The 14,028-nt window shown below is 23.9% G+C and overlaps 1 protein-coding gene across 1 annotated transcript in view; it reads left to right on the top strand.

Annotated features, from left to right (window-relative positions):
- Positions 1-5,933: 5,933 nt before the first annotated feature.
- The window catches only part of Phum_PHUM601380 (uncharacterized protein), a gene marked incomplete at both ends in the record, with an annotated part of 9,291 nt that continues 1,196 nt past the window's right edge, over positions 5,934-14,028 (top strand). The window contains 11 exons of the mRNA XM_002432751.1: positions 5,934-6,038; positions 7,629-7,705; positions 8,454-8,771; positions 8,909-9,009; positions 9,395-9,551; positions 9,735-9,944; positions 10,677-10,865; positions 10,946-11,081; positions 11,167-11,245; positions 11,494-11,532; positions 13,101-13,281. Coding sequence (XP_002432796.1) covers positions 5,934-6,038; positions 7,629-7,705; positions 8,454-8,771; positions 8,909-9,009; positions 9,395-9,551; positions 9,735-9,944; positions 10,677-10,865; positions 10,946-11,081; positions 11,167-11,245; positions 11,494-11,532; positions 13,101-13,281 — 1,592 coding nt within the window. The remainder of the gene's footprint in view (positions 6,039-7,628; positions 7,706-8,453; positions 8,772-8,908; positions 9,010-9,394; positions 9,552-9,734; positions 9,945-10,676; positions 10,866-10,945; positions 11,082-11,166; positions 11,246-11,493; positions 11,533-13,100; positions 13,282-14,028) is intronic.

The following is a 14,028-nucleotide window of genomic DNA, read 5'->3' as shown; positions in this document are numbered from 1 at the left end:
TTTTTACAAAAAAAAAAAAAAAAAAAGAGGGGGGACATAAAATTAAATTGTCATATACCTGGGGACCAAAATGAAAATTTTTTAAATAATTTCAAATTAAATGTAATTATTACTTTTTAAAATGAAAAATTATTAATTATCTTCATTAATAATATCATTTAATTATTAAACAACATTTATCGAACAAAAGTTGTGCAATTAAAAAAAAAAAAAAAAAAGAAGACAATTTCTTATAAGTGACAACATATCATCATTAATAATTTTCCATTAAAATTTATAACTTGTGTTAATATACATAATTTTAATAAATTAAAATTATGTATATTAACATTTATACTAATTAATTCTTTTATGAAAACAAGTAAACTTTTAAGTTGTATAATTAAAAATTGGTGTTTCATTTTTTAAAACAATAGGAAATCAGAATACCTAATAGCAAGAGTGTATGTAACAACCAGTTTTTATTAGGTAAAACGATTTTTTTTTTCGTGTAAATGTAAAATAAGTAAAAATAAATTAATAAAAACTCACCGCTTGTAATCTACATCATTTTCATAACAATTTAATTGTTCTTTCCGTTGTTTTTCTCAAATGATTTCTAAAACGCCACTATTAGAAAAAATGAAAAATTTTAACTTCAACTTTAAGTTGAACGAAAATCAAAATGGCTGTTATAAGAAAAAAAAAAAACCACGTTAACGCGGAATTTCGATGAACTAAAAATTAGATATTTGAATTTTTTTCTTTTTTTTTTTTTTTAGGAAAACGTTCCCATTTTTGAATTTTTACAAAACTTACACATTTTTAAATTATTATTAATTTTATAATAAATTATAAATGATCATTTCGAATTAAAATCGAAATGTCATTGTCAATTTTTCATTTAAAATTTTTTAAATTTATAAACCGATTTTGATTTTATTTCGTTTTTCCACACTTTCGTACCAAAAGAATTCAAATGATTTTCAATTAAATATAATTCTTTTGTTTAGCTTACGAAAATTAAAATTTATTAATTTCATCTTATACCCTTTTTACATTTAAATAAAATCTCCCGGTTTTATTATGTTTCGCACATGCGCAGATACTAATTTTGAATGCCATGTGCGTTTATGCGCATAATTATGGATTTTTTAACTGTCGACAGTAATTCGTTTTTTTTTTTTTCCTTTTTTTTTCTGGGGATGTATGTTCTCTTCAGAAATTTAAATTTTGTAGAATTTTATGTTTTTTTAAAAATTCAAATCCTCTTATGCACCTCATTTATGCAATGTATTTTTAAAATGTCATTTTATTTTTATATAAAATCCGTCGGTAAATTAACAATCCGTAAAAAATTTTAACCGACAGAAGAGAAAAAAATTTGAATAAATTCGTACGCCATCTTTGATTTTTCGATTAGAAACAAAAAAAAATTCAACACGAAGAACTTAGATATAAGGATTTAGATATACGTAAGCCTTTTTTTTTTTTTTCTTTAGAGATTTTCGCGATAAAAGGATACAAAAATTTCCATTGTAATTCGATTTTTTTTATTTTATCAATAAAATTTTATCGTCATGAAGGTAAAACCGTATAATTAAATAAAGCGTAATTAAATTTTATTAAAATAATCTTACCTTATATTTGTATCAAATGATTTAAACAATAAGTTTTTACGATATGTTCACCGATTAAATAAAAAACAAACAAAGCACAAAAAAAGTTATACAATTTCACAACGTTTTTGTACGACATTTAATAAATAATAAATTAACAGGGGATTTGAAAAAGACAACGGTTAAAATGTAATTGTTGCATTGTCCTTTGTGGAATTTATAAATTTTCGCGGGTTTTTTAATTGCGCGACAACTTTCAATTTTTAACGGATGATGTCGCAAGCAAGTAATTTTGTTCTAGAACTTTCTTTCTCGAACAAATTCAAATCGAATGGAATGGAAAAAAGGTAAAAATTGCATTTTTAAGTTATTTAAAATGTTTTAAAAGGATATTATTGGTATATATGTATTCATAAATGACTTTTTTATTGATTTATCGAATAGTTTTACTATAAATATAACAAAATAAGTACTTTTTATCATTTTTATAAATTGTAAAATGGAATATAATTTTACATGGACATATTGCTATACTTGAAATGATTTCTTTATAGTAGTTTATTTTAAATTTTTTTGTAAGGTATCACCTAATTGTTAAACAAACTGTAACAAATAAAACTATTCATTATTTATATTATTATTATATCCAAATTATTAAAATTGCTACTCTCTCTAAATACATTTACATAATTTTTGAAAATTTCATATAAAAATCATTACTTTTTAAATTTTTTATTAAAATTTATAATTTATTCTTTTTCTAAATAGGTTATTGTATATGTTTTATGGAGTACTTTTATTCTACATATATTTTCTCACCATAATTGTAAGAATATGAAATAATATCAAGAATTTTATGATCATGGAGGACATCTTAATTAAAAGAGTAAGTATGTTATTATAAAAACCATAAAACTTTTTATATAAAAACAATAAATAACTTGTACATTAATTTAAAAACACATTTGTACAAATTTTTTAATTAATAAGAAATAAATTTACATTAATTATATAATGCAATGGTTTTGAATGTTTTAAAAAAATAAAATTTAATTTTATAAAGTCAAGTAGTTGAAATAAAGTAGTTAAAGGTTTAATAAAATAGGTTTAATAAGGTTGAATTAAAGGTTTTTATATATAAATAAAATTATGATTCTATAAATGAAGTGTATATCAGTCAGGTCTATTTTAAAATTTTCTAACGTAAAAATTAAATGATGATAAACATCTATTAGGTAATAATTTAATAATAATTGTAAAAAAAAAAAAAAAACATATTTTACATGTTTTTTAATAATAACAATTGGATGATGACATTTTTTAATATTATTTACAATTGAGAGAAATCAAAAAAAAAAAAAAAAATTTGTTACAAGGCAAATAAAACATTAAAAATGTTCCAATTTTTTTCAATTGATGAAAAATTTATATTGTAAACAAAATGGAGTCAAGTTCAATACATAAAAAATTAAAATATAATCTCATGTAAGTTTTTTAAAAGCACAATTCAAATTAATTAAAAAATCAATAATGTTAATTATTTAAAAATCATTTGAATTAATAAAATTAAAAAAAAATTTATGATTCATTATTAAATGAAAAAAACCAAAATTTGAAAAATTTTCCTATTTTTTAGGATTTAAAACTTGATATGGACCATTTTTATAAATAAGTAAATAAATAAAAAGCAACACAACGTGAATGAGTAAGAAAAATCTTTGACTAATCAAAAAACAAATGAGGTAATTCAAAATGAGTAAGTAAAATAATAATAATAATAATTTTTTTAGATTATTTGATAGTTTATAGAATGTAATGGACTTTGGATATGTTTTTTTTTTCATGCAAAATTCAATATTATTATTATTATTATTAATAATATAAATCTTGATAATTTTTATTGTTATATTAAACTATTTTTTATATTAATGTAAAAATATTTTTTATTTATTTATTTTTAAAAATTAATAACAATGAAATTATTGATATGGTTATCAATATTAAAAAAAAAAAACAAATTTTTAAATGATGGCCCACGCATTTTTTAAAAGTCGTGTCGTCATCAATTAATTTTACTCATAATAATAATTATTATTTATATAAAATAAATAAATAAAAAATATTTATTTTTGTTTTCGTATGTCGAATAGAGTTACTGATAACCGACATTATTAATCATAGTTGTTGTGGATTGTACGAATTGAAATCTTAACAGTTTTAACATTGAACGCGTTTAGTTAACATTTAAAATACGCTAAACGTATATTTTGCCATATTATAATATAGTGCAAAATTTCAGTGAGATTTCGTTTAAAAAAAAATCTTTTTTTTTTTAAATAAATATTTAGTGTGTTGTTGTTGTTGTTTTTTTTTTTAAAACAGACGCAAGCGCGTATCAGCAGTTTTCGAAATCCTAAAATAGGGGAACAACTAAAAAAAAAAAAAAAAAACAAAAACAACAACTATCGTGTTACTTTTTTTTTTTTAGTCAGTTAGTTAGTTAGTTCTCATTTAACTCGTTTCCAGTTAAATATATATATATAAATTTTTGTTTTGATTTAAAATATTAATAATAATAATAATTATTATTATTAGTTTTTCGTTTAGTAAACAATAATTAAAAGGGTTTAAAAATTATTTAATTAATTTTGTGTTGATTTTTTTTTAAATATTTGATTTTATTATAAAAAAGGTTTCATTTTTTATTTATTTGTTTTTATTAGTTTTAAGCTAACTGAAAAAAAAAAGTTTTCTTCTGGTAAATTTTCTTAAAAAAAATTTTTTTTATTTTTTTGTAATTAAAATAACGAAATGATTTTTAAATGAAATAATTTTTTAATAAGTCGCGTATAACTTATTTTATTTTAAATTATTATTTTTTATCGTATTATTATTATTATTATTAGTTTCATAAAGTAAAAACAAAAAAATGTGTTTTAAAGTTTAATTAAAATTTTTTTAATTACAAAAAAAAAAAAAATTTTAAATCTTATCAATATTGGTTTTTAATTAAAATTTAAATTTGCTCGTGATGTAATTTTAAAATTATCATTATTATTATTATTACTTTTTTATTGGGAATTTTTCAAAAAAAAATTTTCTATTTATAAAAAAAAAAATGAAAAAATTTTGTTTTTAAGTTCGCAAATAACATAAGAAAACTATTAAATTAAATTAAATAACTTGGGAGATGTGCGTGTGCGTGTGTGTGTGTGTGTGTGTGTGTGCGTGTGGTATAATTTTAAATTTTGGCACTAATTTTTTTTTTTTTTTTTGGGATGGGCACTATCGCTAAATAGCTCTCCGGTGTGTGTGTATGTGGAAGTCATATTTTCTATTTAGCTTCTTGATAATATTTATAAATAACCGAAAAAAATTTATCCGGGACGATTTTCATAGAGAGAGAGAGAGAGAGAGAGGGAAAATAAATAAAACATTAAATATAACGTTTGGAGAGGGGGTGGGGTGGGGGGCGGGGGCGGGGAAACGGCGGTAAAAATAATTTTTTTTCTCGGGTGCAAAAAAAATAAAATTTCCTTATTGAATAATAATAATAATTATTATTATTATGTGTGTATTTAAATGAAATTCGAGATTGAAATTTGTTATTAAATCAATTGGATTTCACAATTGCCATAATAAAATTTGTTGTTGATTTAAGATATTAAATATCCGGTAAAAAAAAAAAAAAAAAGAAAAAGGAAAAGCAAATTCGCCGATTTGTAATTATAGAAAGGGATTTAAATCAATTTTTTTTTTTTTTTAATTTTAAAAGTAAAATAACATTCACCTGTCATCTCCCAATCATCGTCGCATACATCATCATCATCATCATCATCAATATCGAATTTTTTTTAATTTAGAAAAGTAATAATAATAATAATAAATTACTTAGGCGAATGCAATTTAGTTATTTAACTATCATTTCATTATAATTAACAAAAATGTAATTTTTTTTTTTATTTTTAAATCGTGGAATCGATACTTTGTAAAAATTATTATTATTATTATTATTTTAAAAATCTTATTCTTAATTACTAATTAATAATTTAATTAAAACGATAAAAAAAAATTATTTGTCATCATCATAAGCATGATTGATGAAAGCGGTTTCAATTAAATAATAATGTTTTTTTTTTTACATCCTTGAAAATATTTGCTTAGTCAGGTATCAGGTACTTTGAAAAAAAACAATAGGCAAAAAATTATAATGTCGTCACAAAAATTTGTTTTCTTATTTAAAAAAAAAAAAAATACCAGAAGAAAATTTTTGTAATAATAATAATAATAATTTCTGAACTAATTAATGACGTTTTTTTATTTCAGAAGCCACAAATGGCACAACTAATCACAGTTAGGCTATCTCGTTTCGATGCTTCACCCTGGGGTTTCCGGTTACAAGGTGGTAAAGATTTTGGACAACCTCTCATCGTACAAAAGGTACATAAAACTAATTGAATTGTTTTTTTTTTTTTTTTTTTTTTTTATTAATTACTTATTATTATTAGTCAACAACCTTCACAATTCTTTTTGACATTTCGAATAATAATAATAATAATAAGTGGGAAGTAAAAACTCAATATATAAATCATTGAGTTTTTATGCAAAAAAAAAAAAAAAAATGTGACGTAGCTACAATCATAATAATATTTATTTATTTATTGTTAAGGTATTGATGATGATAAGGTTTATGTATACGTACCTGAATCATTATTAAAATACCCTTTCTAATAATAATAATAATAATTTTTTAAACGAAAATTTTAATAAGTTCGTTAGGTAATAAATCATGTAATTAATTGTTTTTGTAGAAGAGTTAATTCTCTATAGAGAATTTTCAATATTCTATTGACACGTTTTCTCTTAATCAATATCAAATTGTTCAAGTCTTTGTTTAAGAACATAATAATAATAATAATAAGTTTTTTTTAACTGTCGATTTAGAAATTAAAATTTACTTTTTAATTTTTTGGTTTTTTTTTTGAAGGTTAGTAAGAGTAAAAGGTAAGCGTTAAACAAAAAAGTAATTAAATAAGCGCTAATTCTTTAGAATTTGACGCTTACAATGCAATTTTTTTTTTTTTTTTTTTTTTTAACTTTAGTCGAATAACAACAAAAAAAAAAAAAAAAATTCGATTTATTAAAAATTAATTAAACAATAAATAATTTAATAAAATGTTTGGGGCCGGAATTTTATAGAAAATCGATGGAGTATCGATTTAAATTTTTAGCATTTATTATTATTATTATTATTATGTTGATGACGAAGAAACATCAAATATAGTTCGATGAATCACACATTTTTGACCAAAAAAAAAATTAAGCCTATTCCAAAGAATTTTTTTTCTCCAGAAATATAAAAACGTTAATAAACGTCAAAATCCATTATTTTACCTTTGAATAATGATGATAATAATAACACCATTTTAAATTTCAAAGAAATTAGCAAACAATCATCATCATCATCATCATCAATACCATTGACATTCTTTTATTTGTATTGACACTTTTGAAAAAACTTATTATTATTATTATTATTATTATTATTATTATTATTATGGAACGTTTTCGTATGAAATTTTTAACGTGTTTTAAAAAGTTTTGTCGTTTAAATTTTTTCTTTTCATTCAAAATAGGTAGTAGAGAGCAATATTTGGTTGTAAAAAAATTTTGTTTTTGTTTTCTGCTTATCGAAAAAGTTCTAGAAAAATTTTTTTTTTTTTTTTAAAGAGCGACGTGACTTTATGATGTAAAAAGCTAAAAACATTTTTCATTGCACTTTTTTTTTAAAATAGAGAGTTTATTTTTGAATTTTTTTTTAGAGGTCAATAAGTATAAAAACGTTTCTTTTGTTGTTTAATATTTTCATTACCTTTAAAAAAAAAAAAAATTTAATTTCTTTCCATAAAAATTTAAAATTCCCTCAAAACCTTATACCTAATGATATTCCCTCCCTTCCTCTCCTCCCCCGCTTAATCCCCAAGGAAAAATATTATTACTATTTGTTTTAAAATTTATTTATTTTTGCAGGTAAATGCAAATTCACCGGCAGAAAAAGCAGGTTTAGAACATGGCGGTGGAGAAAAAAAAAAAATCATCCACGGTTTGTAATTACTAGAAAAATAATTCTAAAGCGAAATTAAATCTAAGAATGAGATTATTATTATTATTATTATTAAACAAACAGCAATTCGAACAAGTGGAATAAGCATTTTTTTTTTTAAATGGTAATAATAATAATAATAATAATAATAATAATCCTAAGTTAAATTTAAAATGAATTTAAAAAAAAAAAAAAAATTATATCGGTGTTATATTTACTTTGTAAAAGAAATTTGACGTTTAAAAATGTGATGAATTCATCATTATTTTATTATTATTATTATTATTGAAAAATTATTACTTAAAGTTCATTAAACCGTGTTGTAAATAAATAAATGTATGAAAAACTATTTGAGAATTAAATGTGTGTGAGAGAGAGAGAGAGAGAAAGAAAGGTTTAGAAATTTTTTTTTTTTTTTTGTTATTAAATTATTCATTATTACGTTCGAATTAATTATGTATCTTACTTTAAAAAAAAAAAAAAAAAAAGGGATAAGATATGTACATAAAAGTTTTTCAAAAATATTTCAGGCATCTTATGGTTGTTTGATTAAACCTTAAATAATGAAAAACCAGAAACCTGTGTGTGTGTGTGTGTGTGTAATATCTAAATGTTTGAATTAAACAATCTAATCTTAACTTGTTCGTGATGTCCGGGGTTTGTTGTTAAAAACAGGCAACGATAAGTTTTTTCGTTTGTTTGTAATAAAGGAAATCGTTGTTGTTATTATTATTATTATTTTTTTGTTACAGAGGAGGCTTGACGTGGAAACCCTCGGTGGTTCCAATCGGACCAACACCCACACCGAATAATTCGATTGGAAATGTACAACCGGTTACTAAAACGTCTTTAGCTTATAAATCGCAACCTCCTGTTCCGTCTTTTAGTCAATACAACTATGCGCCGAAACCTTTTGGCGGTGCACAAGCAAACGGAATCGGTGACAAAACTCAAAATGCAAAGAATTTGGCGAGTAAACAATACAACAGTCCTATCAAATTGTATTCGGATCAAACAATTGCGGAAACTTTGAGTGCTCAAGCGGAAGTTTTAGCCGGGGGAGTCGTTGGGTAAGTTAAAACCTATTGAAAATTTATAATTACCTAATAATTTTTTATTTATATTTGATCGATTGCAAAAGTAATAAAACAAGGTATTTCCTTTAAATAAATAAATAAATAAATAAATTTTTTTTTATTTTTTGTAGGGTTAATTTTATGAAGAACGAAAAAGCTTACAATGCTGCCAACAGTGAAGTTTTAAAAATGGTTCAGGAAATAGATAGCGAACCGAAAGAAGCGGAACCAGGTAACAATAAAAAAAATTTTTTTTTTTTTTTTAACGTTACAAAAAAAAAATTGTTTTTAAACATTTCTTCATTGTTAGATAAATCTTATTAGTAATTAAACCGCTGATATATCACAAACTTCCTCGACAATGATGATAATTTTTTTTTTTTTTTTTTTGGGGTTTTTCATGCAGGAAGAAGCGATTCGTAAATGTTTTAAGTTATTGTTTGTTGTTTGTTTTATTAATTAACGAAAAAGTTTAATCATTTTTAGAAGAAGAAGAGGAGGAAAAATATTAATTTTATTCAATGATGAAAAAGAGTTGTTGTTTTTTTTTTTTAAATGAATTATTGTCTTATCGAAAAATTGAGATCGACGATAAATTAATTAAGACTAAATTTCAGTTGAAGAAATGCCCTCAACACCTACAGCTCCTAAACCGTCAGGGGTGGCCGGTTTAAGACACGTATCAGCACCCGAAACAAAACCTCAGCCTGCACAAGATCAAAAGGTGTTACCACCTGGACAGAATATTTGTGCAGACTGTGAACGTCTTATTGTGTAAGTGGAAATGGTTAAAACCGACTATTTAATGCAATTTTTATATTTACAGAGTAAATCGTTACACCAATATCGAATCTCCTGTTTAAAGAAAGTTTACACTTTTATCCCATTTTTTTTTTTTTTTTTTTTCATAAATTAATTCTTTGTTTTTTAAAAAATTTTGATTAAATTAGCAGCTAGAGCAAGTTCTTTATCGTATTATTCTACCGCTAGCCATGCTCTTGGCGGCCGGTCGGTGTCTCCTAGTCCAGTAGCACCACCACCACCACCATCTTATACTAGATCACCCCCACACCAAAAACATTCGGTGCCATATTCTTCTTCTTCTTCTTCATTGCCGTTCGTTTCTTACGAAAGTCCAATGTGTAGTGAATGTGAAAGGTGTATAATGTAAGGATTATTAGAATATTCCTTGTCATGATTATCATTCTACTTTTCTATCTCTCTCTATCTATCTATCAATCTATCTCTCAAAATCTATTCTAGTTTTGCATTGTTTGCATGTTTCTCCTACGTTTAAACATTTCGAAATTTTAGCATATATAAACTTATTACTATTATTATTATTATTAAAATTCTACTACTTTTGTTTTTTAATATTTTTAATTTTTTCTTCTTGTTTTTTTTTTGAATTCTTTGTGGCACCTATATTGTATACCTTAAAAATTTTTATTTTCCAATTTAAACATATGGTGCGTACCTTACTATCTATTCTTCTTCTTAAAATTAAATTAAATTTTTTTTCATTCCTTATTTTTTGACATATTAACCACTATCACATATTACACTATTAGGCGTGATTCAACGTAATAATAATAATAATAATAATAATGTCATTAATCGAAGCAAATTTTTTGCTACGAATTTGCAAATTTCCGCATTTGCTACAAAAAAAAAAAAAATTTTTTTTCAAATTTTGCATGTGAACTCGCTCGTGAGTGATATTCTTTTTTTTTATATATTAATAGTATTGAAAATAACGGTAATGAAATGATAATAATAATAAAACTCGAATTTAATTGAAAAATTTTATTTTTATTTAATTGTAATTTTTTTTTTTTTTATTGTTGCAGTTATTCGAATGTAAAATTAATTACTATTATTATTATTCTTGATTTTTAGAGGATTGTTCGTACGTATCAAAGATAAAAATTTACACGTGGATTGTTTCAAATGTGCAACGTGTGGAACATCATTGAAAAACGTCGGGTATTATAATATAAATAATAAATTATATTGCGATATACATGCGAAAATGGTAGCGAGACAAAATCCGCCATCGGTTAATTTAGAACCGGTTTTAGTACCACCGTAAATATTTATTTATTTATTTAAAAAAGGATAAAAATAAAAATAAAATATTTAATTTAATTTTAATTTTTTTTTTTTAGGGGTACGAAAACTCCGGCATCAATTATTGCATCGAGTATTGGAGCTGTACCGCCGCCACCTTTTACATCTCAATTTTCGGTTTCTTCTACAGGTTCGGCATCACCTCAACCATCATCAATTGCTGCACCATTTCAAGTTTGTTTCAAGTTTATTTAATTACGTAAAATTTTAATTACGTTTCTGTTTCCCTGATATTAATATTTTTTTTTTTTACATATAGCCACCTTCGTCAGTGCAGCCACCCAAAATTAATTTAACAACACCGAGTGCACCGACATCTTTGGCTCGTCCAACATCCGGTAAGTTTTCATATAAATTTTCAAACGTTAATAAATTATCGCAGTTAAATTTCACACGATAATAATAATATTAAAAAAATTTGACGTCACTTTTACGTAACGACATTAAACGACATTTTAAATAATTTATTTATAATAATAATGATAATGTCAAACGGTGGGCGCGAATCGAGTTTTAAAATGAAAAACAATTTGGGATTTTCAACAAAAAAAAAAAAAAAAATTCGCTTTCTATTTTTTTTTTAAAGGAATTTTCACTGGATGTAAGCCAAATCCAACGTTAAGAGGTAAAAAAAAAAAAAAAAACAATTTTCCGGGGTTTTGTTGTTTAAAATTTTTTTTTGTTTTTGACTACTTCTTGAGAGCTGCTTAAACACTCAAGAGAGATAAAAAAAAATAATAATAATGATAAACGAATTTAAATTTCATTTTCCAAACGTGATACATTTCCATTAACAACATTAATAATTTCGAACGCGAAAACAAACAAACAAAATTTCCATAAATATTATTATTATTATTATTATTACTTTTTGTTTAGTATTGCCACTTACGTAGTAAGAGGTTTAGATTAACTGAATTTTTTTTTATTTTTATTTTGGTGTGGCAACTAAAACGTCCATTTTTTTTTTTTTTTTTTTTTTTTTTTTTAATAACATTTCCGTTTCCGGTAAGTCGTTAGATTTTATTGATTTTTTTTTTTTTTAAAGTAACAATCGTTTGATAGTATTTATTTAAAATAATTTATTTTGAATTCAAAACAAAAAACCATTTAGTAATTTTATTTTTTTTTTTAATTTCTAATTTTTTCAGAATATCAGTCATTTAATTCGAAACCGAGACCTTTTTCCTCAGTCCTTAATTAATTTTAATAAATAATAAAATTTAATTAATTAATTTAAGCAGCTCTCAAATTTAGCATTTTTATTTATTTATTTAGTGCTTTTTATGTAGTTTTTTAAAGTCTCAATAATAATTAACGTTTAAAATTATTATTAGAATTATTATTATTATTATTATTATTATTTATAAGTAAATTTCAGGTTTATTTATTTTTACGATTGTAATACGCATCGCATTTATTATTATTATTATTATTATTATTATTATTATTATTATTATTATTATTAAATGAAATTTTTTATTTTGAATTCTATAAGGAAATAAGTTGAAAGCTTTCCGGGGTGGGGGGTAGGGGAGGGAAGGGGTGACGTGAAATATTTTTTTTTAAACTTTTAATGTATACGCTTAAAGTAAGGGAGGGAAATAAAAATTCTGGATTCGGTACTGTGTAGGAAATTCATGACGAAAATGACGATTCGATATCAAATTTTTAACATAATAATAATTATTGAGACTTAAATTTAAACAAATAAAAAAATTTTTATTTTTTTTTTTTGGGGGGCCATTTTTTTTTTTTTAATTAAAAATTTTTGTTTTTGCTTTGAAAAAAAATTTTTTTTTTTTTTTAAATTACAAACACGAAAGAAAAATTGCGTTTGGGTGTGTGTGTGTGCGTGCGTGGAAAATTAGCAGACGAAAAATTTGCAAGAATTTGCTAGGTTTTGTTTTGTTTAAAGACTTTTGCTACAGTCACGCTTGTTATTTAAAAGGCAACAAAACGAATAATGAACAATAGGCGAATGTATTTGCTTTTTTTTTTTTTTGCTCTTTCTCTCTCTCTCTCTCTCTCTCATTCACTCGCTCACTCACTCGCTCACGCTGCTGCCGAAAGCTTAGCAAATTGAAAAACCTTTGGAATTATTTCCAATATATTTCCGCCGGCCATTTTTTGTTTTTTTGTTTATCCTTTTTTTCGTACCGAATAATATGGCTGATATAAATGGATATTTAGGTGGCGTTACCGCTCCTCCCATGGCATCTTCATCTTATTCTTCTGGCGCTCCATCTTCTTTGAGCGCTTCCAAAGGTGGAAGTTTTGCTGGAGCCACGTCTCCAAAAAGAGGAAAAGGAGTTTTAAATGCTCCAAATGCTGCAAGAGTTCCTCTTTGCGCTCACTGCAATGGTCAAATCAGGTACTTGAAAATAAATAAAAAAAATTGAGTTTTCTCCGTTTGTTTGTTTGTTTGTTGTTTGTTTGTTTGCCGTTACCGCGTGTTTTTTTTTTTTAAATGTTTTTATTTAATAGCTTTTATTTAAACTAATAATATTTGAAAACGGTGATTGTTTGAATCGCTTGGGGCATCGATTGGAATTTATAAAAAAAAAAAAAAAAATTGTTACTAACCGTAATTCGGCCATTGTGTGTCCTCCTCCTCCTCCTCCTCCTCTTCCCCGCCTCTTGCAAAAAACATTTGCCAAAAATTTATTTATTATAAAATCGTAACATTTGGCAAGTTACAAACAATTCAATGACAAAAACACATCGCCCACCAATATTATTATTATTATTAATTTATCGAAATAATTTGCCAAAAGAATTTTTTTTTTTTAATGTCACCTTGTGTATTATCACACACACACACTTGTAAGAAGAAGAAGAGGAACATTGGTTTTTGAAAACATAATTATGTTTCCGTTTGAGATAAACATAACGACATTTTTTGACATTAATTTTCTTTTGCATGATTTTTCATCTCTCTCTCTCTCTCTCTCTTTTCGTATATTTTAACATGTTTTTTGTTATGTTATGTTTTTTTAATATTCCCAGTTGAAACTAATAGAAAAGATCCTGTTGATCCTGTTGAAATGATATTGAAAGTAGCGAGCATGTCAATGGATTATGATAATTTACCCAAATGTTGGAAATGTAATGCAAGGTA

This window comes from Pediculus humanus, genomic scaffold, assembly GCF_000006295.1.
Source record: "Pediculus humanus corporis 1103172108318 genomic scaffold, whole genome shotgun sequence".
NCBI classification, from domain to species: domain Eukaryota; kingdom Metazoa; phylum Arthropoda; class Insecta; order Psocodea; family Pediculidae; genus Pediculus; species Pediculus humanus.
This window is presented reverse-complemented; position numbering and strand designations above follow the sequence as displayed.